The 26,763-nt window shown below is 41.9% G+C and overlaps 1 protein-coding gene across 2 annotated transcripts in view; it reads right to left on the reverse strand.

Moving 5' to 3' along the window:
* LOC131470631 (PDZ domain-containing RING finger protein 4-like) overlaps positions 1-26,763 on the reverse strand; it is a 113,485-nt gene that overhangs the window by 12,364 nt on the left and 74,358 nt on the right. For both annotated transcript variants that reach the window (XM_058646584.1, XM_058646585.1), the window contains 2 exons: positions 4,466-4,719; positions 1,731-1,833 (listed from right to left, as the gene is read on the reverse strand). In XM_058646584.1, coding sequence (XP_058502567.1) covers positions 1,731-1,833; positions 4,466-4,719 — 357 coding nt within the window. The remainder of the gene's footprint in view (positions 1-1,730; positions 1,834-4,465; positions 4,720-26,763) is intronic.

Below are 26,763 nucleotides of genomic sequence, written 5' to 3' on the forward strand. Positions count from 1 at the left end.
TATGTTTTCTTGTTCCATTTGCTTTTTAAATTTTATTTTCCTTTTATTGTGAAGCAATTTGAGCTGCAATCCTTGTATGAAAGGTGCTATACAGTTTAGTTTACTAGTATTATTATTATTGTTAATACCAGGTCTGTACAGGGCCTAAATATCAGAATATCATATCACAAATACCTGTTTTGTTTTTCTATGAACCTACAAATAAAATGTTTAGTTGTATATTTCAGAGGCATCTCCCTCTCTTGATGACCCACTAACAGGAACATCAGTGTCCTAGTGTATTAGAAAGGTGAATTGAATTCTTCTGTGATGTTATGTCAAACTGCTTTATCCCACTGTGCCGTTTCATCTAACTAAGGTCATTTAAATAAATTACTTTCCTTCACTTTGTGAGCACCTCAGCAGGGAGTAAGGGACTGGATGGACGCTGAAAAGATTTTCAGCTCTTTTACCAACACTTCCCCCCCCCCCACAATGTTTTCAGTGACGTACAGTAAGTAGGAATGCATTAGTATCTAACCCCACCAAGCATGAAATAAAACAATAGGCACAACGCATACATGCTATAATAGGATTTATTAATCGCAATGAGGCATAAAGAGAGGATTTCATATATTATATTTATTACAACTTGACACTGGATCCTCTCTCCGATCCAAGTGGGTGCACAAATCTCTTTAGACGTGAAGGAACAGCTCAAGCTCAGTTTGTGGAAGGATTCCGAACAAATTCAAATGAAACAAACAGGAGGAGGGAGGGGGTGAGCAATCATCATACATCAAACCACACGGAGCCCTTTTGCTGGCAATAGGCTCACAGCTCAATGACTCAGAAATAAAGAATATCAGACCAAAGCGGAGAGCGGTGACAGTGTGTGTTTATCTCTTCCCCTCACGTTTGAAACCAGTGTATCTGCATGCGTATCGCCGCGTGTTCAAAGATTAACAGCCTCAAAAAGATCACCTCTCCCACTCCAGCTTGTTACTTGCACTTTAACAAAGATGCGAAAGAGACAAATGTGATTCCCTCACTCACACCTCGCCTCGCTTTAATTGGGTTTGAGGGACCTCTGAGTCCACCAGCCTGCTGCGGCGCTCTTTCAGAGTTGTCGAGACAATTAACAAATCTCTGCTAACACTGGCACTGTTATAGGAGCAAATCACTGCCGTCTCCTTTTGCTTTGTAGGAAGTGGAGGCGTGTCTTCGCTGCCACTGGAGGCAAGGGATTTTTCAAGCTGTCTGTGGCAATGTGGCTGATCATGTGTTACTAGGTACTGCTCCCCCCCTGAGAGCCCACTGTCGAGTCAATGTGTGCTTGCACCCTTGCACTAACATGTGAGAATCATTAAATATCATGTGTTGAGGGAATGAGTAGACATTTGTTGCAGGCATGTGTTTCATGTCTGTACCTATGTGTGTTTTTTTGCAGTTTGTTGGTACTGACACAAGACATTAACCATGGTATATGATTGAGAGGGCCTATTAAGATATATCACATAACATAACCAGTGTTATGTGGCTCCAGGGCTCCATTAAAATATCAAGATGAATAACATAGCAGTGAAAGTATCGGGATACCAGCGCACAGACTTGGGCTTCGGGGCCTCCTGAGCCCTTGGGCCCCTGGGCCTGAGCCTCGCGCCTCACTAATCCATCCTTGTGTACATCAATATATACAAAATGAATCATTAATCCTAGTAGCAAACACTGATGTCATGTGTGACTCTTACCTCATACTCAAACTCTTCTGTCCTCTCTCCATCAGCAGGAACGGGGGAGAGGTAGTCCGTCCCTTCATAGTAATCCTGGTCCATTGTATGAAGAGAATGACAGCTGTCAGGAGAGAGACAGAGGAAGGAAATGGGGAAAGACAAGACACACAGAGGGAGGAAGGCAGAGATATGGAAAGAGGAGGACAGCTGGGTATTAGCGAGATCCCTTCTCCTAATTTTAATTTTATGTGTCAATACCGTAGAGTGACAGGATTTCCTTGCCTTTGTCTTTGCCGGAATCCGAAGAATAAAGCGTTTGTCTAATGCTTTTTGTCACTGCCACGAGTGTGTGTGTGTGTGTGTGTGTGTGTGTGTGATCAAAGTGCAGCCCCCTTGTTAACAGCGTCGCCACATCATTTGCTTCCTGCTCTCGACAGACTAAACCCTCCACATTGTGCGGTGTTATTCTTATTATGCCTCCCCTCAGTCACTGAACAAAACTGCATTGTGAGGGCGTAACGAGACAGGCAGCCGCAGTGCCACACAGGAGCACCGCGGTGGACGAAAACTTCACAGCGACAGAAACTCCGTTTAACATGTTGAACGATGTGTTCGGGGCTGTCTGACTCTCGGATCGCTCAGCGCTTGTAAACCTGTCTCACAAACAATCTTCCATTCAAAAAAAACCAGCCTGGTAAATGTCAACGCGATTTATGCCGTGATGCTTTGGATATTACACACACATAGCAACGTTTGGCAGTGGGAGCCAAGAACACAATTACAGATTTTACAATCTCGCCACAGAAGTAAGAGGGACAAACATTTGCCGTATCTGTACAATCTGCTGTATATCGAGTTTTGCACCTGATCTCAGATGAAGAGAAGAAATTGTGAGTTTTATGGGACACATTGATTACACTTGGGCTCGGCCTGAGGCTATAAGTATAGAGCAAGCACACGTTGTACAGTGTTGCCTAGTTTTTTTTATTAGCCCATTTGCTTTAATCACCTTCCAAGGGCCAAAATGGATACGCCAAGCAGCTCCAATTATGGCAGTAATGCCCCCTGGGGAATTGTACGGTGATATTGTGATAGGATTGTGATCAATTCATGTATAGTATTTCATGTGACATTGACAATAACACACTTTTGATGATGTTCGTAATAATGAGGTACACAGATTAAGAACCAAACCACTTGAAATTCCATCCCTGCATGCTGAGCGAAGTCTCCAGTGCCAAATGACAACAGATACTCGGGGATGTTTATCATTGCTGGAATTAATTATCTACTGCACTGAACATATTTGGCTCACCAAGCTAATTCTGACTTCCCCGCTCTGTGCTATAAAGCGGTTCTCACATTGCTATTGCCTCATTGTTTCACTCCCAAGAGGTGAAACCCAGATTTTTCTTTATGCTAAACTTTTTCACTGTATTTCTCCTCCGAGACCAACAGAACATAAACCAAAATGAAAGAGGAGAATTTAATGTACCCTATTTCTTTTGTTGTTTTCCAGGAAACCTTCATGTTGCTTCTTAAAACTCTCAGTAGCCTTTTTTTTATCTGCATTTTGTTAACAATAAATAAAAGTATTCATAAAGTACAAAGTCACTTGAGGCTGTGACTGTGAGGGAAATTCAACTGCTTGTATTCTTGGCTTTTGTAAAACTTACTGTTTATCTTAGGGACGTAGTGATGCATCGTGAGACAGTTCATAATCGATTGGTTGGTTCATAAATCAAATGAATCGATTTTATTGTCTACCCTTAATTAATCTACCTTGGCCGTTCAACTTTCTGGCTACTTTTTCAAGGAAGGAATCACCAGTTCTGCCACACGAGTGAGCTGCATCTAGCTCTGTTCACTGCGGGCAGAGAGTCAGTCTGGCTATAGACTATGGCAAGTGGTTTTAACATTTAATCGGTAGACAGAACATAACCCATATCTGCCATTCAGTTTTTACTCGTCAAAATGACGTCACTTCATGCAGTTTATCATTATAGATATCTCTAATTCCAGTTTCAGACATCTACAACAGCATTATGACGTTAGGGTCAGGTTGAAGATATCTACATTGTCCTTTTTAGATACCTTGAATTAAAGTTCAGATAGCCAGAATGAAGTTATCTCGAACTTGAATTGAAAGGAAAGGCAAAGGTGACCTAACCCTGTCAAATATCTGTAACTTGTAGTTTTGAATAGTGAAAATGGCGTCACAGATATCTACAACTACAATTCATACTCGTCACGATGAAATTACAATTAGTCAATGTCCCGTCACAGATATTTGTAATGGTAATTCCATACATTATAGTCAAACTTTGTGATTAAATGTTAAAACTACATGACATAATAGACACAGAGAGGGAGAGACACTGTGACCACACAGCCACAAACAAGAATGAGCTGCAGATGTGCATTGCAGCTGATTGTGTGCAGACCAGGCACTAATCTGTAGAGTTTATCCATTCAAGTAAAAAAAAATAGTCTCTTTGAAGAAGGGTTTTGTCTTCTCCTCCCCTTATTTTACGATTCAGTTTCATCTATTAATCTTCAATTTTGTTTTCTTCTCTCCCGTGTCTGAACTCGCTTCACTGCTCAATAACTTCACCTGCACCTTTAAGGTAATTAAAGGTGCATTCAATGTGATCAAATCACTGACCTGCTCAAAACTTCACAATCTGACTGAGCATTGGTGACTTGGTGAATTGTTCACTCACTACACAAAACACATTTCCTTCTGTTCTCACCTGTCAGAGAGCAGGAAGGGACAGACGTCAGGCACGGGAGGGGTCGAAGGGCGCAGCTTTGCCAGCGCCATGATGTGTTCGAAGGTGATGTCGGTCTGAGTGCACACGTCCATCACGTGGATTTCCTGAAGGGGGCCATGGGGTCTGCCGCTGGGGGTCCGCCTGATGACCTGCACCACGACGGGTTCCTTGGCACTGCAAAAGGCCTCCACTGTCTCCTCATGGTTGGACTTGGACAGCTCCTTTCCGTTTACCTGATGAAGACAGGGACAATATTTGTGAGTGTGATGTACATAGATGTTTTGTGGGTATACACTATCTTATCTCTATATTGGTTAAAGGAATACTATTACTAGAATAGGGGTGTCAATGGTGGGCACGTAACTTTGGAAAGAATGAAGATATATCTCGACTCAGGGGAAACTGAGGTTCACGAGCACACTTTTTCAATAATACTACCTCTATTCTAGAAATACAAAGCTAAATGCAAATCAGTGAAGTATTCCTTTAATATAAAGTGGAGCAGGCAGAGTTAAGGATTTTCTGACAACATTATGTGATCAGACATTTATCTAAAAGCCAGCAAAGAGCCATGGGCACAGTTATTTTACTCTTACTCTCAGTAAACTAAGAGACACTGGTCTGGGTTTGTGAAATGTATGTAAAACCTCTCCAATCTACAACGTCTATGACCGATTTACTCTCCCTACATAAACTGTGTAATTCAAGCACCAGAACATACAAACACATACGAACACATAAGGACAATGTTGTGCCTTCAGGGCTGTTTCCACACACCACCACAACTCTTCATATGTGCCCAGCGTGGATCCAATCAGGAAGAAATATAAATTGTTTATTTTTCTCCTTGGATGCCTTTTGGACAGATGATCGAAAAGGAATCTTTGGAAAACACCCGCACAAATTAATCTGATGCTGCAGCGTTTTCAGAACGTTAGATCAAAGCCACAATGATCCCCACAACAGCCCATTTCTTAACCAAAATGAACTAGATTTTCTGGCAGATTGAAAACATTTTGCACCACGGCTGCCTTATGAAGAAAATAATTGCTTCGTTTAGCATCAATAATATCTGTGAAAGACACCCTATTGGATGGTAAATGCCTCAGAATGTGCGTTGGTACGAAAGCTAATATTAGATAGATATAGATAAGAAGAAGAGTAGCACAATTACACGGGAGCATTTTCTTTGCACAACAAACAGAAATGAGTTCAAATAATAAATAGAAGAATTAAACAGACCATTTACATACACAAGGCAGGCGAACTGAAAACAGTAAAATGCTTGATTCATATGTTTTTGCTTTTTCTTGCAAAACAAACACACTCAAACTGCAAGCCTTAATTAGCGAGGAGGCAACAACTCCAAGTAAATGAACACTAAAGACACAGGCCACGAGTAAATTCCTGAAAAAAAAGAGTTTATATTTCCATCCCATAATATTCCACTACTGCTTCTTCCGTTTTACACATGGCTGGGTTTAAAAGATCCCTAGAAAGAGTTTTTTAATGTCTTCACTTTACAGTCTACAGTCCTTTCCCATGGATGTGTATAACCCTTTTTACTACCGCGTGGCTGGCCACATGTGGTCTCTGGCCATGCGAGAGACACGAAACATGGCGGCAGCTCCTATAGTGAAGGCATCGCCAAACCTAAAGGCAGGTGTTCAAAAGTGAAGTGAAGCAAAGAGTCAAATCCAGTATTAATCGTGTCCCTGGAATCTGGATCGTTTGAGATTCAAACGTATTCTTCTAATCTCAGGGACTACAGCATGGCTGACAGAACGACCTGCTGTTACCAGAACACATTTAAACATTTATAATAACAGTATATAGGATATAGAGTGTGTTACTCTTATCCTGGTTCATACCCATTTGTGTGCTTGTGTGTTGCTTGTGAGTGACGGCCAACAAAACTACACACACACACACACACACACAACTTCTATTCTCAGCTATAACAGAAGCACTATATAACTCTGTTTGCTCTTGTTGTGCTCTGACCTGCTCCCCTGCCTTCTGATGTGACCTTTGTTTGTAGTGACGTTGCATTAATCACCTGAGTGGGAGATAAACTGGGTCAACACCACTCCTGTGGAACTGCAGGGCAATTTGAGGGGTGGGGGCGGTGGGTGTGGTAAGAAAGCTGCTTTCTTTATCCCCCCTTTTTCCTCACAAGTGCTTTATTTGGGCAGTCAGCAGTTGTTAAATACTGCAGTGTGTAGCCTACATTACACTTTAAGTACTGTGTTAAAGAAACATGGAGCACTATAATAATTATTATCTAATATAATTCCTTTTACTGTCTCTGTCTTATTTTCCTGCTTGTTTCCTGCTCCGCAGCCTAATCCTGGAACAGGCAGCCGAGTGGAAACAAAGGAGGTGGACCAGACAAATGAGGGAGCCTATGGTGTATGACAGTCTCAGAGAAAAATGATCAAATTTTCCTGCTCTCCCTCTGGTACCGCCGTGTCCAGCCCCAAGCTCCTCCTTCTCTTTCTCCAAGCCTCTCTGCTTGCAAGTCATACTCCGTAACCAAAATGAAACAAGGGTCAACGGGAGACGACATTTCCCGCGGCAAACACACAATATCAAAAGGCACCATTTCGGTACCTGAATCACAGAACTGTATCGTGCATCATGACAAAAACCCTGCTCCAGGAACTACATAATTGCAGAGGCTTGGACCAATGGACAAAGACAGATGGATGCAGGGACACACAGACATACGAAGCGCTATATCCCTCCACTTTAGATGCCGCAGGGATAATGTGAAAAGGAAACAAGTCAGGAAGAAGTGTTTTTCTCGTCTCATTGCTAGTTTTCATGAGAGCCAGATGGGACAATTAATTCCCAATTAACGTGGGAATATTAAGTAGCCTCAACTTGAGCATGAGGGATTTTTCCCATCCTTTTGTGTCCTCTTGGCTGATGATGTCTATCCAGATAAAAACAATTCTTCACTTAGTTGTTTGGGATCCATAGCCATATCTGACAGATGGGAGGGTTTCTATTAGACGGGTTGAATCTTGTGAGATAAGCATTTTAAAGTCACTTAAAACCCAACAAAAGCACGTGTGCCCATAATTGCACTGCCTCCACACAATAGAAGCTCTAACCTCATAAAGTTTCATCATACACATTAAACTAATATTACCTATGCACTTCAAGTGTGCAAATACATATTCACTCGTAAACACCTGCTGGTGAACAGTAGCTGCATCAGATTGTTTAGCAGCTGCTGCTGTGGATGATGATTCATGGCAATGAATGTGCTCCACGTGCAGCATGAATTCCTTTGTTCTTGAACATAACCAAAGTGTTCATTTACGAGAGATCGATCATTTGTCAAGGCAAGTCATCCTCGAGATGATCGCTTGAATGTGAAGTTGGGAGGCAGCGGTTGCTAGGATGGAGTAGCTGGACCAAGACACATCTGCTGGCTGTTTGCACATGGATGTGCAGCAGCTGAATCCAACACCCCCCCCCCCCGAGACACCCACCCACAGCTTTTTGACAACAAATGCAGTCGACCAGCTTAGTTGAGTGTAACTAAAGGATGAAAACTCTTTTCCGCGTCTTAAACATTCTCTGTGGCACCAATCCCGTATTGACAAAGACATTGAGGCATTGTGTACTCGCGATGCAGCCGAGTGCGTCTCCTCTCCTCTCGAGTAAATATCTCACATCACACTTTAAGCGGTTCTGAGTCATTTCAAGAAAATAAAACAAAAAAAAAAACTTCACTTCAAAGTGTCTGTTTCAAAAACGACGCCCCTCCAGTGACACACCGTCTTTAAGGTTCTCTCATCTGTGTCTGATCCGATCATTTATCCTCCAGGTACGAGGACAACCAACACGCAACAACTTAGCCGGACTCCGGCAGGCGTCTCTTCTTTCAGTGCTTTAGTCTCATTAACCTCATTAACTGTAGCCTACCATCAATATCTCCAAAGGCCAAGGGCAAAATGTAGTGACAGTGGTAGTAAAGTAGGGCCAGTTTATCTGTAGAGATGTCAACTTTCAGCCACATGTGATGCTGCTTCTGCTTTGGGACCGTGTCTCTGGCAGGAGACAAAGACACTGCTGGCAGCTTGGAGGGGATTACTGATATAAGTGATTGATGTACCTCTTCTGTAAGAAGAAAAGGCAGCCTTAGGCAGTCTCCTCTAATAGTCCATTAGCGTTTTTCTTTTTTATGCTTTCAAATTGACTGCACACATTTCTTTATGACACACGTAGCCCTCTGAATCTTAATGAAATGTTTCTGCTTTTAATTTTATGGTGTTTATGCTGCACACGAGGTGAAAATATTTGTTTTGCTCATATCCCAGTTAAAATGGAAATGCAGCGCATTGAATGAGGCAAGGTCATTCTTTGTACTGCTGCAACACTGACAAATAAATAAAGGCTTTCAGTGGGGAAAAGAAAAAAAAAGAGCATCATACACAGACACATTTACCCAGTGCATCTAACACTAGGTGCTGTGCTTAAAGAAGACCTATTATGCTCAATTACAACTCAATATTTTTTATTCCGAGGCTTGACTAAAGAGAACACTCTTTATTTATCTTCAGGTGAATGACACGTTATTAGACGAGGGCTCCTTCAAAGTTCACTTTGTTCTGCACCTGCAAATACCACCTTGCATTCTCAGCAGTGTGGGGTTCTTAAAAGATGTGTTCAATAGCACAATTGAAGGGAAATGACAACATGTCAAATTCACCTGTAAATGGTTGGACTAAAATCGGATAATGAGAGTGGACAGAAGCAGCAATGAATACAGCAATATTTCCACAAATAATTATGTTCCTGTTAATAGTTGCTTGTGTGGGAAATACACTGTGTTCAAATGCCAACTGAAATGGAAAATGTCTGCAATATGTCAGTAAAATGTTATTTAGCTGTTGTAAAATGTATAAACCTGCAGTCAGTAATTTGTTTGTGGGAGTGGAGCAACAGTTCTGTGACAAGCTTCCTCTAGAGGCACAGGAAAAGTTAAGGGTTTAACTCCCACAAGAATTACTTTTACATTTGTAAAACATTTCGACTAAAATACCTGACCTGATTCTTCTTCTTCTTCTGTATGACAGAAAAATAAAAGCCAAACAAGTCTCCCGTGCAAAACTGTAATGAGGTTTATGTGAAAGTTGTAATGTCTCGGCACTTCTGCAGGTGCTGCTATAGGTGGATGTTATTAAATCTAAACTAATTACCAGCTAGCTGTAAATTCAAGTTAATGTACAGAGATGAAAGCCCATATTCTGATCCAACTCTTGGCAAGAAAGCAAATAAGCATAATATTCTCAGAATGGTGAAACGTTTTATTTTTTCTATGATGTAGCTGCAGGGAAACACGATTTTACATCTGTGAGTCCCAGTAGATCAGCCGGATCTGAGACCAGCCCATCTGGCACCAATGTCATCTTCACTTAAATATTCACTTAAATCACCTTGCTTCCCCATTCTGATGATGTGTTTGAACTTAAGCATGTCATCTTGAACCGGACTATTATGTAGAAATGCATCGACTTGCTGCCATTTGATTAGATATTTACATTTCAGTTGGAAAGCAGTAATGCAGGTGTCTCTAATAAATCCTGATTATTATTATGTTGCAAGTGCACTGACCGGTGAGACAGGTGCTCCTCGCTGCTGCACTCTGCCTCCTCTACTCCAAACAAATGACCCACATCCTCTACACTGCAGCTCCAACATCAGTGTGGTGCAATTCCATCGTGCACAATGTGAAACTTGATTTGTATTTTTACACATAAAAAAAAACTATAAAGACGGAGAAATGAAACATTCAGTTGAGAAATGGAATTAAGGCGATTCCCAGTGATGGAAGGATGTGAGCGTGGCTGCTACTGTACCTCATCCCGTTGGTGAGAAAACTGCTTGAATTCCTTTTAACACCCAAATGTCTCATTTCAATAATAACTGTCAGAATAAAATACGGGCCACGGTCCGTTACAGTGCAGCCCTTATGACTGCATAAATCACTCACAGACTATCAGTGCAACTGTCTGAGCGACCCAAGCAATGCACTGGTGACAGGAAACAGGTAGGGGGAGAGAGAGGGAGGGAAAGAGAGAGAGAGAGAGAGAGAGGGAGAGAGAGAGAGAGCGACAGGGGGAATCTGACAATACCCTCAGCATCTCTAAATGAACCAATGTACAAGCCTACAAACCCCTCTAACCACATAAAACACACTGCACAAAGCCCTTGGGCTATTTTTCACATTTAAGGTCCTGCACATTGCCATTGAGGTTTTATGTGCGCAGAACATTTGATGAATTCTGCCAATTTTCTTCTCAGAGTAACAATCTTGCCTGGACGACTCCCTTTATTGCGAAACTCATTCAAAGTGCATTGCCTGTTTTAATCTCCCCTAAAATTCATTGTCCACCTTGTAACACACATTTAATGTCCAATCTTTTGCCATGTTCTCGCAGTACAAGGGCGACCGTTATAAAAGGACAAAGATAGAAGGGCTATTTACCCAGCCAACACAGAATGTCCAATGTGACCGGTGCAGCTCATGCGTGGATCTACCACCATCATCGGTGTTTGAAAGTAAACCCTCTCCTTTACACCGGTCTCGTCTGCTTTGTTGTGGCTAGTGTTACCTTTAATGCCTTCCAGGAATCAGATTACTTTTCAGTAACTCTGATTATAGACTAAGAGTTAGCCTCTATTTTGTCAACACTTTTTCTACTTCACTGTCATAAGCCTCCTTTCTATAAAGCAGTACAGTGCAGTTCAGCTGTGGTGCAGTTTGGAACACCACAGCGGAGGTGGACTTTCCACCGTGGCGTGTGTGGGCCAAATATAAGTTACATCGCTATTTGTGTAATATGCATCATATACCGAAGTAGCCAATAACGATTGCTCTGAGACAGCAAGGGAAGTTCAGCTTCCTCTAAAATGTACTGTGTTGTATTTACATTTCAATACTACTGTAAAGGTGTGCTAGAACACAATTAAAATTTGTCACTAGTTTGTTCAGAATCAGCTGTACGTTTCGTAACAGCCTCCGCATTAAAACCACTTGAAGCTCAGCTTCAACGGTTCTCTATGGATCGACACAGAACAGGTTTTTTTCACTGTGGTGAACTCGACGCTGATTGGACAAAGGCGGCAAACGATTTCACTTCCATGGAAGCTTAGCTTCTCTGGAAGTCAACGAAGCAGTTGTTGGGTGTGGACGCTGGGCTTCTGCATGATGATTGGAGGGACTGTCTGAAAGGCAGAACCAGTTTTGGATCGACAGCGGTGCAACGGAGTCCTGTGTGGATTGTGTAAGAGAAGTCTGTGTACAAATAGCTGGTCATTGTATGTTATTTGCTCTGCTATATAGCCAATTTTCATTTGTACATATACACCGTGAATATAAATAAATATAAAGAAATATTATTATAGCATTTCAATTTCGTATAATTATTGCATTTCCTTGTCCTAGTTGTTCGTTAGCAGAATTTATGTATACATAACTGGCCCTGAAATGAGCTTCCCCTGTTTCAAAGACCAGCAGCAACCACTACTGTAAGTAGCGACCAAGAGTAACTCGACAATAAATTCCACAAAAAGAACAAGGCAACACCCCTTAAAACAAAGAGGAACAATAGGGGACATTCATTATTCTGTGTTCTTTCTATTTGACATATGTCTGTTTATCATGAGAAGAAAAACTAAATATTTTGAAAGAGGGGCTGCCGGCATCGAGGAAAAACACAGCCATTTCTGCAAGTGATGATTCTGTGTGGACAATCAATGGACTGCAGGTTATCTAGCATGACATTGGAAATGCCCATGAACTAGAAGCGGATACCAGTTTGGTCTGAGTGACTTTTTGGGAGCAGTATTGAAACATGTCTAAGCCCTGCTCTGGTTTCCTGTGTGTCTTTTCCTTTAGCTGGCTTTCAGCTATAAGAATTGGAGTGTGTGTGAATGGCTTCTCAGGTGTTTGAAGCAGAGGTAAAAATGTAGGTGGCTGCTTGCTTGTTAATATATTAGGTGTCATTTTCTATTTCAACATGTTTGAATTACAGAACAGGTGACACGTGGGTGTTAAGGATGTGGGGTTGGATGATGGCATCTTTGAAGGAGCTGAGCCGAGTGGAAGGAGGGTAACAAATTCATTTCCACATTGACTTTTAATATTGCAATTGACTTAAGGCAGATAAGACTGAGATTCTCTTGTGCTGCTCATGAACAAACATCTAATCTGAAATCTTAATGTTCCCCAATTCGTAAGATGTGTCAATTCTGCTTATAATCACCTCCCCATTAAATAAGATCAATACATCATTCCATCATCATCATCATCATGCTGTAAGTGACTGAATGCATGATACTTGAAGCATCCTATTTTAGCTGGACTATAAAAAACTCTGCGGTGGATTTGTGCGGAGAAATTAATCAGCTTGTTCAAGGTTAATGGCACATGCAGACTATATTTGTTAAAGAGATTTAGAAATGCACAGTTAATCTCTGTGCTTAACTTTGAGATCTTGGGGCGAGTTTTTACACAAAACAGAGAGAGAAATTGAATTAGAGTAAAAGCGACACTTGGGTGGATGAAGAACTAATGGATGAACAGCCTCCTCCTTGATGATAACTGGTAATTGGTTTGGGGGAACGAGAGGAGACAGGGGGCGGGGGGGGACGGTGGCAAGGGATTCTTTGTGCTGTGCAGATCAGCAAAATGGCCTGGCTGGTGTAAAAAGAGGTTGTAAGGAGTAATGGTGCCATGCATATGCTGACTGAATCAAATCAAGTGGGCACTGCCATGGAACACTTCTTTATGCACCGAGAGTGAGCCAGAGAGTAGCTGCGGCACATGAAAGACAAGTACAGTATTTTAGAAACATGAGGAAAAATGCACCAAAAAAATGAACAAAAACATACCGTTCTGCCGTTAACAAAGACAGTGCCATTTCATCTTTTTTTCAACTTTGCTCCTGGTTTTGGTTTAATGCCGATCAGTAATGATCGCACAAAGCAATAGCTAACATCTGGTGATGAGCACCACTGGCCCAGCAAAGTGTGATGGGGCAAGAAATACAACCGTGAGGATAATGAGGCAGGTTGTAAACAAGCTGTTTTGGGAAGTGGGGTAATTTGCTTTGAGAAATACTACTCTCATATCGGTCCTTTAAATGTGAGGCTACAGCCATTTTCTGCTGGCGCATCCCCCTGATCATTCATCACGACAAACCTTTTTTATACTTCCAGTTTTATACAGATTAAACAAACACAATATGACACATAAATGAATGGGCTAGCAGAGAAGCTGATTTAATGACTGAGAACGGCACGAGGCACGCTAGTGTTTACATCGCAAGTCTTAATGGAAGGCTACGCTAAGCTAAGCTAAGCTAAGCTAACCACCTGCTGGCTGCAGCTTTACATTTCGCATTTCGCATTCTTGAATATCAATGTGCATTTCCTGTCTAATGACCCCTCTCGCCTGTTATATTGTATTTATATTACATTATATCTGCTAATAAATACATAATAAATCAGCAGGTGTCATTATGTCTCCTCTATTTATTTATTTATTTATTGTAAAAATGTACAGTACACATAAGATGACACAAACATGTAATGCTGAAGGTCCAGTCTCATTTACAGTAGGTGGACTTTGAAGGTGGTAAATTGTTTCCTTCACATTTAATATGCTCCTCCTGGCAGCAGAGGCAATTAGCGCCTGATAAGCACTATTTACATGAAGCCGTACACTCGTGATCACAACAAAGGCGTCTTATCAGACGTCCCCCTTCCCTCCCCTCTCCAACTGGCTCTTTGTCTGTGAGGCTGTCACATGGTCACTGGTTTGGGAATGAGAGCTGAGGTGAGACGGTGGCATGTGGAGCTTTGACGGTGAAATAATAAACTGGGAAGGGTTTGAAAGGTCAGTCAGGACCCCTGCAGCTGGCCACTGATCTGCCTTTTAGCCATTAACTGACACCCAGTTCAGGTGGGGTGTCAGGAAAGGAGGGGAAAAACAGGCTGGGAAGAATAAGAAATGAGGATGGAGGGAGAAAACAAACAGCTCCAAGTAACCAAGAAACCATTAATTTTGTTTATATTATGTGCATCATGGCTGCTTTCCTCAGATGCAAATTGAGTCATTTGTGTCCCATAGCAAACAACCAAAGGACTTGACAGGAGAGCAGACTTGTACAATAAAGGTTTTGTCACTTCTGCCAATGTCAAAGTTGGCAAAAAAGACCAGGTGATGATGATGGGATGAGACAAGAGGGATGAACTCACATTAAAGGTTTCTGTGTACCACACTTCCCCTCAAAAAGGAAAACAAAATATTGCAGCGAAAGCGAAGCTAGGTGAGTGTCTGGCAGGTAAATTGCTGTTGTTATGGTGAAATGTCAGTTTTTTGGATTTGGAGGATTATCAGTGAGTAAATGCAAGTTTACTCAGGCTTATGCCCTCACTGACAATGCACTGATTTTACAAAAACATGTGAACAACAGCAGTGAAAAATCTTTCAATATAGAGCTGTTGGAAAGTGTATAAAATTATATATTTTTTTTTTTAAATGTAAGAGCACACAACAAACAGATAAACGAATGCCTCAACACAAAGGTGATCTCAGCTGAAGGACACAGTGGTAAATAAGAGCCAAACTTTCAATGAAAAGCAGATGTTCAATTAGGACAGCATTCACAATGAGACAGTGATGAAGTTGCTGATGATAATCTTATCCTTGTACAGAGCAGGGGCACAATGCATGATTAGAAGGAGGGACGTTATCTTGGAAGAGTGATCACAAGCATAATCAATCCACACCAAGGCTCCCCATTGTGTTGCTCATGGCACCGCGAAAGTGCCAGCAAGAGGTTGGTAAAGTCAATGTCTCTGGCTTTCCCTCACACCACTTGAGTCTTGCTCCTTGTCAAGACCTCAAGTCAATAAACAAAAGGAAGTGAGCGGAAGTTCAATGCCTCCCACTGTGTCCTGATTACACAGGTATTCAGTTTGCTTATGGTTGGGTGGTTTTAGTGGGTGTTTCACTCAGATGATCTTCCGTTTAATTTAATTAAAACTTGATCGCAGAGATGGAGGTGTAAAACTTGAAAAACATGAAGTTGTTTTCTACTGCCACTTTATCCCTAAAAGTGGTTTAATACCATATGTGATATTATCGCACGTTTTTACTGCCTCTGTCTTCCCTCTCTAATATCTTTTCATACAGTGTGATTGTGTAGAGGCCCGTTTTCGTCCGTTTTACATCCTTCCATCCCAAACGTTATCTCGAAAAGGGCTTACTTTTATTGTCCTTGATCTGAAATAGACTGAAAAACAAGCAGATTTCGTGGTGGTGGGACGAAAACCACTAAATGTAAGTCGCATTCATCGTTGGTGTCGCCGATAATAGAGATCGATGATGTGCGGCATTTCCAATATTTATGTCCGATACGACTTTTGACAACTTGCTTCGCCGTGAGTGAAGCCGAGCACCTGGCAGCCAGTCACTCTCTGTTTTCTGGCTGCAGCTTCCTTCTTCATTAACTTCCTGAATGATTGGATTATTGACTCTATACTGCCCCCACAATTTCTGGTGGTATGGCTCATTCCTCCATTGTGCGCCAAGCAGGGCAGCTTAAAATGACGGAATACTACAAACTTCTTCCTGTTTATGTCGTTCACTTTCACAGTGTTTGATTTCACCCATATCAATGAGAGGGAGAGTAGCCATCACTGCTAAGCTAATTGCTAGGCTACGATCGTGACCATATGTGAATATGTGTGTAACACAAAGCTAACGAGAGCTACGTAACTTCATCATGATGCTGAATCTGTTGGACCTACCACTCAGATCCACTTAAACATCAACTTTGGAGTGGGAGGTTGGTAGTTCAATCCCAAGCTGCATGATACCAAAGATGAGAAAATGTGTACCTATAGCTTTAAAGGAGGTGTAGATAAGGTACACTGCAAATAAAGTAGTGTTCAATCCTAGTCAATTCGTGCTGCAGAAATTGAAGATTGGTTCTGTAAATCACTTCAAGAAAGTTTACTTTAAAGTAAAATTACCAAAGAGAGCTCAGTCAGGGAGTGTTGTCAGTTGAATAGCACTACAGGTAAACTACTGTACATAGTTTTAACGACACAGCAGAATGCCCCAATGAAGGTCACCGAGTCCCTACATTGGTGTCTATCAGCAGAGATTAAGTTACCTCTAATGGAAATTACAAGAATGTCAAGCAAATCTATTCTAAATGTAATGAAACACCTGTCAAAACATGTTTATATGACCCGAAGCGTTGCACAGTAAATGAGCTGTAACATTAACTTGCTCTTGATGGAGAGTACATTAATGAAAAAGAAGTCCACCTGGCAATTTTAATGTATGCAAAGCAAACCAATATTGATTAAAAACACCTGGCACTGTTGTTTCAAAAGTGCATTCACGAATAAGAAGAATGATTTACAGGCAATACACAGCAACCTCCCTGATTAATGATTCTGCCATTTACTGAAGTTTCTCCCAAAGAAAAAGAAAATATGCTGATAAACATAATGAGCTGGTGGAGGCGCTCCAGAGTCACACTTATGAGCTGCCACTTGAGAAATATTTTGACATTACATGGAGTCTGTTGATGATGCTTAGACATCTGCTGATTCCACAAATGGATGTGAGACTTGGAGGAGGCTGATAATGTGGTAATTGTGTACATGTGAGGTGGCGGTGATGGCGGAGCAGGGAGGTCTTCACATCGTCATGGGAACCATAAATAGGCCACATATGTGACAACTGTGCTGTGTTTTTGAGGTCCCCTGTTCCGTAATGCTCGTGTTCCTCTGGTTAATGGGTGTAATAAAGGATTGCTCATGCCAGAGTCCGCTCATTTATTCTCATTCCTGAGATTAAGAAGGGCCCGCTACAGCAATCTCCCCCTACTCACTCGCTAATTCCGAGACAGATCTATAGCCCAAGTGTTTAAGTGATGCTCTATGTGCACACAAGTGACTGGAGCGCACACACACACACACACACACACACACACACACACACACAGGAGCAAACACTGTATTATCCCTGTACAACTGCAGGGCCAAGATTAAAATTTAATCAGCTGTTAAGTGCAATCACAGACATGGTTTCGATCCCAATAAAGCTTATACCCAGAGCCCACACCTGCACCATACAAGCTGCAGAGGGGCCGTCATTCGTCCTGGCTTGTCGTAAGGAACAGGTCACTTGTGGCTGTGGTGGAGAGGAGAGACCCTCCTGCCAAACTGAAGTGACAGCTGCTCTGCCTCCCCACCACGGAGTTTGTGTTATGAGGGGTAAGGAAGCCAGGAAAAGTGAAAATACTGGGTAGAGAGAGACAGCTATCTTCATGGGTTTGGCTTTCATCTCATCTGCTCCGTTATTCTCTTTACATTTCAACAACAAGTTCCCCAAATCAAAGAGGGGTCCCAGTCAGCTTTTTTTTTTTGCTCCCAATCCCATTTGTTTTCTATTGAGTATCTGCATAAACAATAATAAACAATATTCCTAAGAGAGGTTAAGGGAGAAAGAGGAAAAGAGAAAAGAGCAGATACCTGCTGTGAGGCTGCAGGTATGACTGGTAGAGAAACAGTGGGAGAGAGGGCAAAGCTGATGAAAATATTGCTTCTCTACATGCTTGGTAAACATGTGGTTTGTTGCTGCATCGTTTATGTTGTATTCTGTACAAACAGTGAAGAGTGTTGCTGTAAACCTGAGTTACAGCATCATTCACCTGCTTTGGTCGCCCAAAAAAAGCCTGTATGTATTACAGTGTGTGTGTGTGTGTGTCTAGGGCAGAGTGGACAGAGTGGAACCAAGGCAACCTACTAAAACACAACCAATTATATCAAACACAGGTACAATTAAATAAATGCCACTGCTGGTCAGTCCCAAATAAAGCCCTGTTACAGTCTAAAGCTGAGCTCCAGGAAGGACCTGCTCACCACAGTGCATGTGGAGAGTTCTGCAGCTCCCTCATCATTTGATCAGGGAGAGGTGATTGACATGATGAAAAAATGCCCAAATTGGCTCTGATCCGATACTTGAGATCAGGATTGGGGACATCCCTACTTCTAGCCATACAGTTTATGATTTCTCCCTGAGAAAATGTGTGCACAGTGGCACCACATCAGCAACTCGTCCAAAAGTCACAAAATCAGCAGCAACTGGACTTGAAGACGTTTCACCAGAGAGAGATAAAAGGTCTTAAAGGAATCGAAAAGTCCAGTTGCTACCAATTATGTGACTTTTTGATAATTTTGACCTGAATCGGAGTTTTGACCTGAGTATCTACATAGACATCCACATCAGCATGTGTACTATATTGGAAAATAAACAGACTTATTTTACTTAAATTACACATCATAGCAGGGCGGCAACATTATTTGATTCATCAATTACTAAATTAAACGCCTTTTATTTTGATAATCGATTAACTGGTGTGTTTGTGTTTTGTTTTTTTTCAATAATTCATTTTCTGATTTCTCTGCTTCTAAAATATGAATATTTTCTGATTTCTTTGCTCCATGTAATAAAGAAATCATTCAAACGGAATCATTTTTGGTTTGTGGACAATTCATTAATTGAGAAAATAATCTACAGATTATTTGATTATGAAACTAATTGTTGGAACGAGATACGAGACGGAATAAGATCCAAGGAAAAGATGACTAAAATTAAAGCGAAAGAGAATGAAACGACCACAACATGTGCAGAGGACAAAAGCTACTGAGCCATTCAATGCAGATCTGCGAGGTGAAGGTCTCAAATATAAAGGTCAGAGGTCGCAACGGTAACTGGCGAAAGTGTCCACCCTCCTCCCTATGGTCAATTTTCCTTACTTTCCTCTCAACAGATGCCTAATTGTGGCGTCGCCCTGCCAAAAGCAAAGCACAAGGACACTGAAACTATTAGTCATTAGAGGGCAGCATGGCGTCCTTCGACGCCATCACACTCACGCCTCCACACTCATTCACTAGCGACAAAACTAGACACCACACGCGGAGTTAAGCAGAGAGATCGGGCACCACGGAGTGGTATAACACGCCACTTAAGCTGAAGAGGAAGTTTTTTTGTTCTCCTTCGCCGCACGGTTTGTTGTGTTGGCAAGTGATTAGGTTCATTTATACCAAGGCAGCCACTTGGCAAGGACCAGCACTCCATGTGGAGCCAGTGTAACACTAGAACAAAAACCAAATGGCTCTCTCAATTGAAGGAAAGAAAGGGGGGAAGGGGGTATTAGTGGAGGGCATCTGCTCAACATTTACCTAGTGTTTTTATAATTAGATGAGTGTGAATGCTCAGGAGCAAAGCTTCTGTGCCACTGTGCTTTTCTGATAGCATTCTCTGACTTGGAAACAGGCGGAGGAGGACCGTAAGGGAAGACAATTAGTGGAGCTAATAAAATATGAACCAGGTTGCAAGTGAAAAGAAATCTGTGTTCAAAACAAACAACAAACTGGAGGCAGGGTGAAAGTTAGTTGTGACAAATGCTAATTGGTCCCAAGCAGCAGTAGGGCAGCCTGTTAAAGCCTGCTCACATCTGGCACTTTGGGTTCCCTCCTTCAGTCTGTTTTCACACATTTCATTTTCTGCAAAACAAACATTTAGTGCAGGAGGATAACAGCTCAGTGGGTGCAGAAATAGTGAATATGGTATGATCCGCTGTGCAGCACTGCTTTGTGGCTTCAGTCAAATAAAAACAAATCAGTGACGGCAGCATGTACGCTTTAGTTAAGTGCCATACAACAGGAATACCTGAAATATGTAGCCATTCTTACGTTATTAATTACAATCCAATGTGTTAAATCGCACTCTTGTACACACTCCGACAGATGTCTCCGATGTCTGCAAATCCATATGAGAGTTATCAAAACCTGCAGCTTCGACGGTTACTGTGAGGTACAGCAAAAATCACACTCTTTGCCCTCACTAAAAATACCTGGCTAATGTCAGAGGACGTCAGCGGTCATGGGGTTTGTTTATGGAAAGACTGCATTCAGAGTTAAATGTTGGCAGGACACGAAGCATGAAACCCGGCCGAAGTCAAACGCTGCTCGTTTCCAATCCCGCATCACAACCTCACCTTTTTACCGTATAATTTTATTTCATGCCGACAGCTTTGGTGCAACAGCACGTGAATAGGTTTGGATAAAGACTTCAAGGAGGGAGGAAACAGCCTGGGTCTATTTTAAAGTTAAACGGAATAAACTATTTCTGAGCTGAAGCTTCACTCTTTTTGCAAATGAATAAACTCATTGTCTGTGGCTCTTATTCAAAATTGGCATTTAATAATGTATTCTGTATTCGACGAGAGCAACAGCGCAACAGATTTTCTGGAAAGAGAAGTGTAATTCTTCGAAATATCCATCTATAAAAATGCTGTTTTGGAAAACAACAGATTGTAATTTATAGTCTTCAGCTAATGGAAATTCTTAGAATGTGGAACAGAGAAAGTGTCTGTCATTGACTTGCAAATGAATCCACCTGTGCAACCCGCAGAGACAGCGTTCATTACTAAACATGCTGATTTAGCGATTTCTCCGAGACAGGTTACACCGAAGATTGTCACTTCAGATGACAGAATGATTCTTTCACCCACTTTTCTAAATTTAAACTCGCCGCTAGTATTAGTCTGTGTCGAGTCCATTTGTTATCATCATTCATCCATTCATGGTGGCTTTTATTAACAACCCAAGTACACATTTCATTTTATCCAGCATGCACACGTTTCTAGTCACTTTTTTCATATATATATATATATATATATTCTTATCCGATTGAGTAAATCACCACAACAGGCAAGATTTGCATTCGATGAGGTGTCAGGCATTTGAGACAAAGGGCTTGGCTGTTGCAGGCTTCAGCCATGAGTGGATGATCTCGGGCATAAGAAGACTTGTATATCTTAGATTTACCTGAGGCCATCACTGAGTTGTGGGCTGTAGACTTGTCAGACAAAGGCAGAGCGGAAAACCGCAAAATTCATTTTCCCCCAAGCAACTGAGATATTTCCAGACTTTGTGTTTCCTGAAATACAACTCCCTCCCCGGAGCAGGGAGGGAGTTGTATTTCCCCTCAATAACTCCACAGACACAAACACACAAAGTGTCAAGTGGAAGCTTTCTCGTTGCTCCTTGTCCTTTTTGTTATGCAGTATTCTGTCAGGCCTCTGATGAATAGCATCCCTCAGGTGGAGGAGGTATACCATCTTCATCCCACCCCCTCCTTTTCTCTCTATCACACAACATGTTCTGCTATTGATTAATTCACAAACTAAAATACACTCAGTGTATAAAACCAGACATTCCTCTATTGATTACTTTCTGCGCTATTCCCTCAGGCTCCGTTAGTTCCAGGGCTTGCCTCTAGGGAAAATGCTGCTTTTAAATCAAATTCACTTTTTTCCCCGAGTCAATATCAGACCTCTTACGCAGCCATATACAGTGTATGCAACTTGCATAAATCAAAACAACTGTTAAGTAAATCCTCATTTTCTGCCTTGTGCTTGGCCGAGACACTACTTTAAGAATTCGGAGAGCTCTTCCGATAAAAGTCAAGTCACTTTTCTGTGTGTGTTCTCAGCTTTTTAGGAAGTGTGCCTCACAGGATGACAGCAGCCACTCCCACTTTGACAAGCGATGGAGAGAAACTTGACACGGACCAATGACACTCGGAGTTCGTGACATCCCAGTGACACTGATGGACTCCCACTCAACACTCCCCTGACATTATCCAGTCTTTATCTCATTTTTTCTTGATCCGGGTTTGTCTCTCAGCCAATGTACAGAACAGGACAGTCACACTGACAAACTGAGGAGAGGAAGTTGTACACTAGTCAAAAATGACTCAACTCCAGCACAATTTAAGTATAGGACCTATGGATGCACAATATTATAGGCACAATATTGGTATTGTCAGATATTGTGCTTTAAAATGTATTATCGGATATCGGCAAACACAAGATCTGCTCATTATGACCAGTGGCTGCTACCTCCTTGACTTCTATGCATTCTTTTATGTTTATCTATTTTGCTCAATGAAGAAAATGTATATCTACGTCTGCTGTGACATAAAAAGTCCAATAACGTGCATCCCTAATAGGAACAATAGATACTTTATTTGAAAACTCAATAAACAATATGACAGAACCATCTGACCAAAAGTCTCTGAATAATATCTGGCAGGTAAATTGTGTTGGCAGGCAACTCTTAAGAGTGTGTGTCAGAAACTGTTACACAAGTGCAGTTTCAGGCTTAATAAAACGATAAGGCCTTATAATGAGTCAAAAATCAGAGTCCCTGGATATAAGATTTTGCAGAACAACGGGCTGATTGAGGCAGGTGGCCCCCACCACAGAGCGTCGGTCTGCCGGCTAGTGTTGAGGCTGTGAGGCGGGAGGCCCGACTGTGAAAGGATCTGGGTTGTGTGGGAGTTGCTGGGTCGACTCCAGTGCTGCAGGGGAGAGAGTGCGCGGTCCCTATTCCAACCTCATAAAGATTGCATCTACTTCATACTGTGAACTGCTGCTCGCTGCACAACACTGTTTTATGTGTTATGTTGGAAAAGTGCGTTGGCATATTTGAAAACAAGTCCTTTAATTGCAAAATGAAGCGGCTTCATTTTGCTTTTAAACATCAACAAATACGCCACTCATCCAACGGAGGTCAGCATTTAAACGCCGTCTTCCACTCGAATCATTTCTCACATATTAATTAACCCACACGGGCACATTTACTTCACATTCAAATGTGACGGCGTGTTTAAATAGACTTTGCCATCCAATTAAGTTGCATTAACACCGCGGTGTCAACTGAACTCACCCTACGTCGATGCGGCATTGATTTTATTCGAGAGAGACTAGAGGTTTTAAAAAGCCATTGTGAGGATCTCATTGTTGAAACAGCTCATTAAAGGCTAGACCTTCAAAAGTGTGTCAGTGTGTCAGTGGCAGCAACAAGCCACGGCTCCGGCTCAAACACTCTGTAACCTGAAAACAGCTGAAAGGCTTGTCGTATTTTTGCACTCTGGCTTTGTTAAGGATGTCTGATATGAATGGCTCGTGCCTCGTGTTTTCGGACTGGAGCCTTTAGGAATGACTGTTAGATCGCTAATGGAACTGCAGCGGCCACAGTCATGGAGCTTCTTATCACTTTCCTCCCCGGGGCCAGGCCATGTGGGCTGTGGAGCAGCGAGGTGTGAGTGTGTGTGTGTGTGTGTGTGTGTGTGTGTCCCTTCCCCATCAAACGGCTGTCAGGCCGAGCTTATCATTGGAGCTGCAGGGGGGTGACGGGTGACCTGCGGGGTGACACGCAGCACCGCCGCCTCACCCGGGGGGTACTGTGTCACCCTGACACCTTCCCCTCCTTCACCCCCGCCCCCCACCACAGCCACACACTGATCTCCTGACCTGTGCCAGCCTCTCTGTCACGCAGTGCATACGCACCATACACCTGTCACACACAATCCACTCTTTTGAGTCACAGGATGTGCTAAGTGGTTGGAGTAAAAATGTGAGAGCGATGTAAGAAAAAGAAGTGCAGGGCAGAAAAAGATGGACAAAGAGTGAAGAGAGGGGAAAAAAAGGGCTGCCTGTCACTGAAAGCATCTCAGAAACTGAGGCCTTTTCACCCATTTTTATCATCTATAGATCATGCAGGCAGCCCCTGCCCTGACACCATCCTATTTCTCCAAATGTCAGCGCTGATGTTAGGGCCGATATCTTAAGGCTGTGGAGTAAGTGGATGCTGAACACAACGTGTGGCACAGATAAGAGAAAGAATGTGTATTTTGTCAGCTTCTGTCTCATTTCGCCCCGCAGCGAAAAGAGCACAGCTTTGTTTTTGTCAAAATCCAACATTTACTATACTGTCATTTCAGTGACATCATGTTGTGATTTCATGGCCAAATATATATATATATATATATATATATATATATATATATATATATATATATATATATATATATATATATATATACACCCAATGTGCATAATGTTATCATCCAAATAACATAAAAAACTAAGAAATATGTAAATATTGAAGCGTTTCTTTCACACACAATGTGATTAATGCTGTGATGCCAATTTCAATCATATCACCAGAACACTTAGCAAGAGTCAAAAAGGACAACTACTGGTGTGATTAAAACACCGGTCTAATGCAATCAGCAAATAAAGGAGAAAAAAAACACACACCACAACTGTGATAATACTCTGATTTTCATTCATGAATTTCTAATCCTTCTAAAACCACTGGAGCCCCGTCGTATTAGAAACACCAAGACAGATAACACCGAAATAAATATCCCCACATCACATCACATCATGAAAACTGTTTTAACTGCAATATAAAGTAGTGAGTTTGTATCAAATCTCATTACTGGACAAAGACCGTCAGGGAAGAAATTAGCGACATCACCACCATTGTATTTTTCTGGCTGAAATCTTCCTCCTTTCCAGCACACAATCCCCACTAAATGGGACGAGAAGAGAGGAGGCAGTCTGAATGAATGGCAATAAATTAATGAGGGCCCTTCTGTCCGCTTAAACAAAGAAAACAAGCTAAGAGGAGCCCTGGATGCAGATGCACAGCCCCTCTATACATATCACAGAGTTCTCGGTTTTTAAGCAGTGTTTGTTGTGAAAACCACAAGCTGTCAGCACACATGGGCACATGCGCACCCACACACACAGACACACACACAGAAGTTGTGTGCACAGACAGCCTGCTCACAAAACAAATGAGGCACACACAAAAAAAAAAAACACAGACTCAAACCAATTTAGACAGTGGCAGAGATAATGCTGTGCATACACACATTGTCGATTCACACGTACATATTCCCATAGAGTTGTGATGTGTATAAATGGAGACGGCAGGTTTTTAATGATTTTTGAGTCTGGTTCTGTCACAGATTTCAGGGTTCCTTCCTCTCCACTGATGCCTAGTGTTTGCTCATTGTGTGAACTGTTGGGTTTCTTTTTGGCTCTCTATAATATTGTGAAGGATTCTGCCTCACTATGTACAGTGCCTTGTGATGATGTATGTTGTGATTTGGCGCTATGCAAGTCATGTTTTGAGCCGCATTGACAGAGATAATTCATGGCTAATGAAGACTGGAAAATATGTCTCCTTTGCTCACGCGCAGAGACACTGACTTAGAGCTGAAACGATTAATCGATTACCAAATTAATCGACAACTATTTTGATAATCGATTAATCGGTTCAAAGCTTCTTTCATGATTAAAACAAGATTTCCGATCTTTTAAGCTTCTTAAATGTGAGGATTTTCTTCATTTCTTTGCTCTGGATAACAAAGAAATCATTCAAAGTTAATCATTTTGGTTTGTGGACAAAACAAGACATTTGAGAACATCATCATTTCCAGGTTTGATGAACACCGATCAACATTTTTTAAGGTTTTCTGATATTTTATAGACCAAACGATTAATCGAGAAAATAATCGACAGATTAATCGATTATGAAAATAATCGTTAGTTGCAGCCCTACACTGACTGCATCGTCACAAACAAAAGACGACGACAGTGACATGCTGCGCTTTCCACACACACACACACACACACACACACACACACGTGCATGCACGCACAACAACTGAGTCATCACACACAGGGTTCACTTTATTAAAGCGATGTTTTGGTTCACTGGGCATTGAGTTTCTCAGGCATGCAGTTCATTTTCTCTTATTGCCCCCCCAGTCTGACTGAAGTTGACGGCCTTTGATCAAGACGAGCATGTGAACACAAAAAGACCACTGACACTAAGACCAGGCTCAGTATTGCTCATCGATGACACCATGCTGATGTCATCTTCGTTTAAACGGAGACTTACCCAGAGTGAAATGAAATGAGCGCGAGTACGATGGCCGACAGGACTTTGCTTTCATTATTAGTTTCTTTTCTGCGCACCGAACACAATAACGTCACACAATAACCTCCAATGTCCCAGAAGAGAGCGACGCCAAACAAGCACTACTACATTAACACTGAGAATTGAAACGTGAAGAAATTTGCTCTCTGATAAATAGATTTGGTTCCTGAGGAAAATTGTATGTCACGGTTACTCTGTGCAACTTCGTCTCAACGATAGCCATGAGTGAGACGGAGAAATTGGTACAGATGCGGGCGCACACAGAAGATAAAACACATTTTGAAGAGCTGTGTTCACACCGAGGTCGCTAAGGTGTAAGGATATGAGAGGGTCTAGAGTTGATATGTGGCTGAAAAGGT

Source organism: Solea solea, chromosome 12, assembly GCF_958295425.1.
Source record: "Solea solea chromosome 12, fSolSol10.1, whole genome shotgun sequence".
NCBI classification, from domain to species: domain Eukaryota; kingdom Metazoa; phylum Chordata; class Actinopteri; order Pleuronectiformes; family Soleidae; genus Solea; species Solea solea.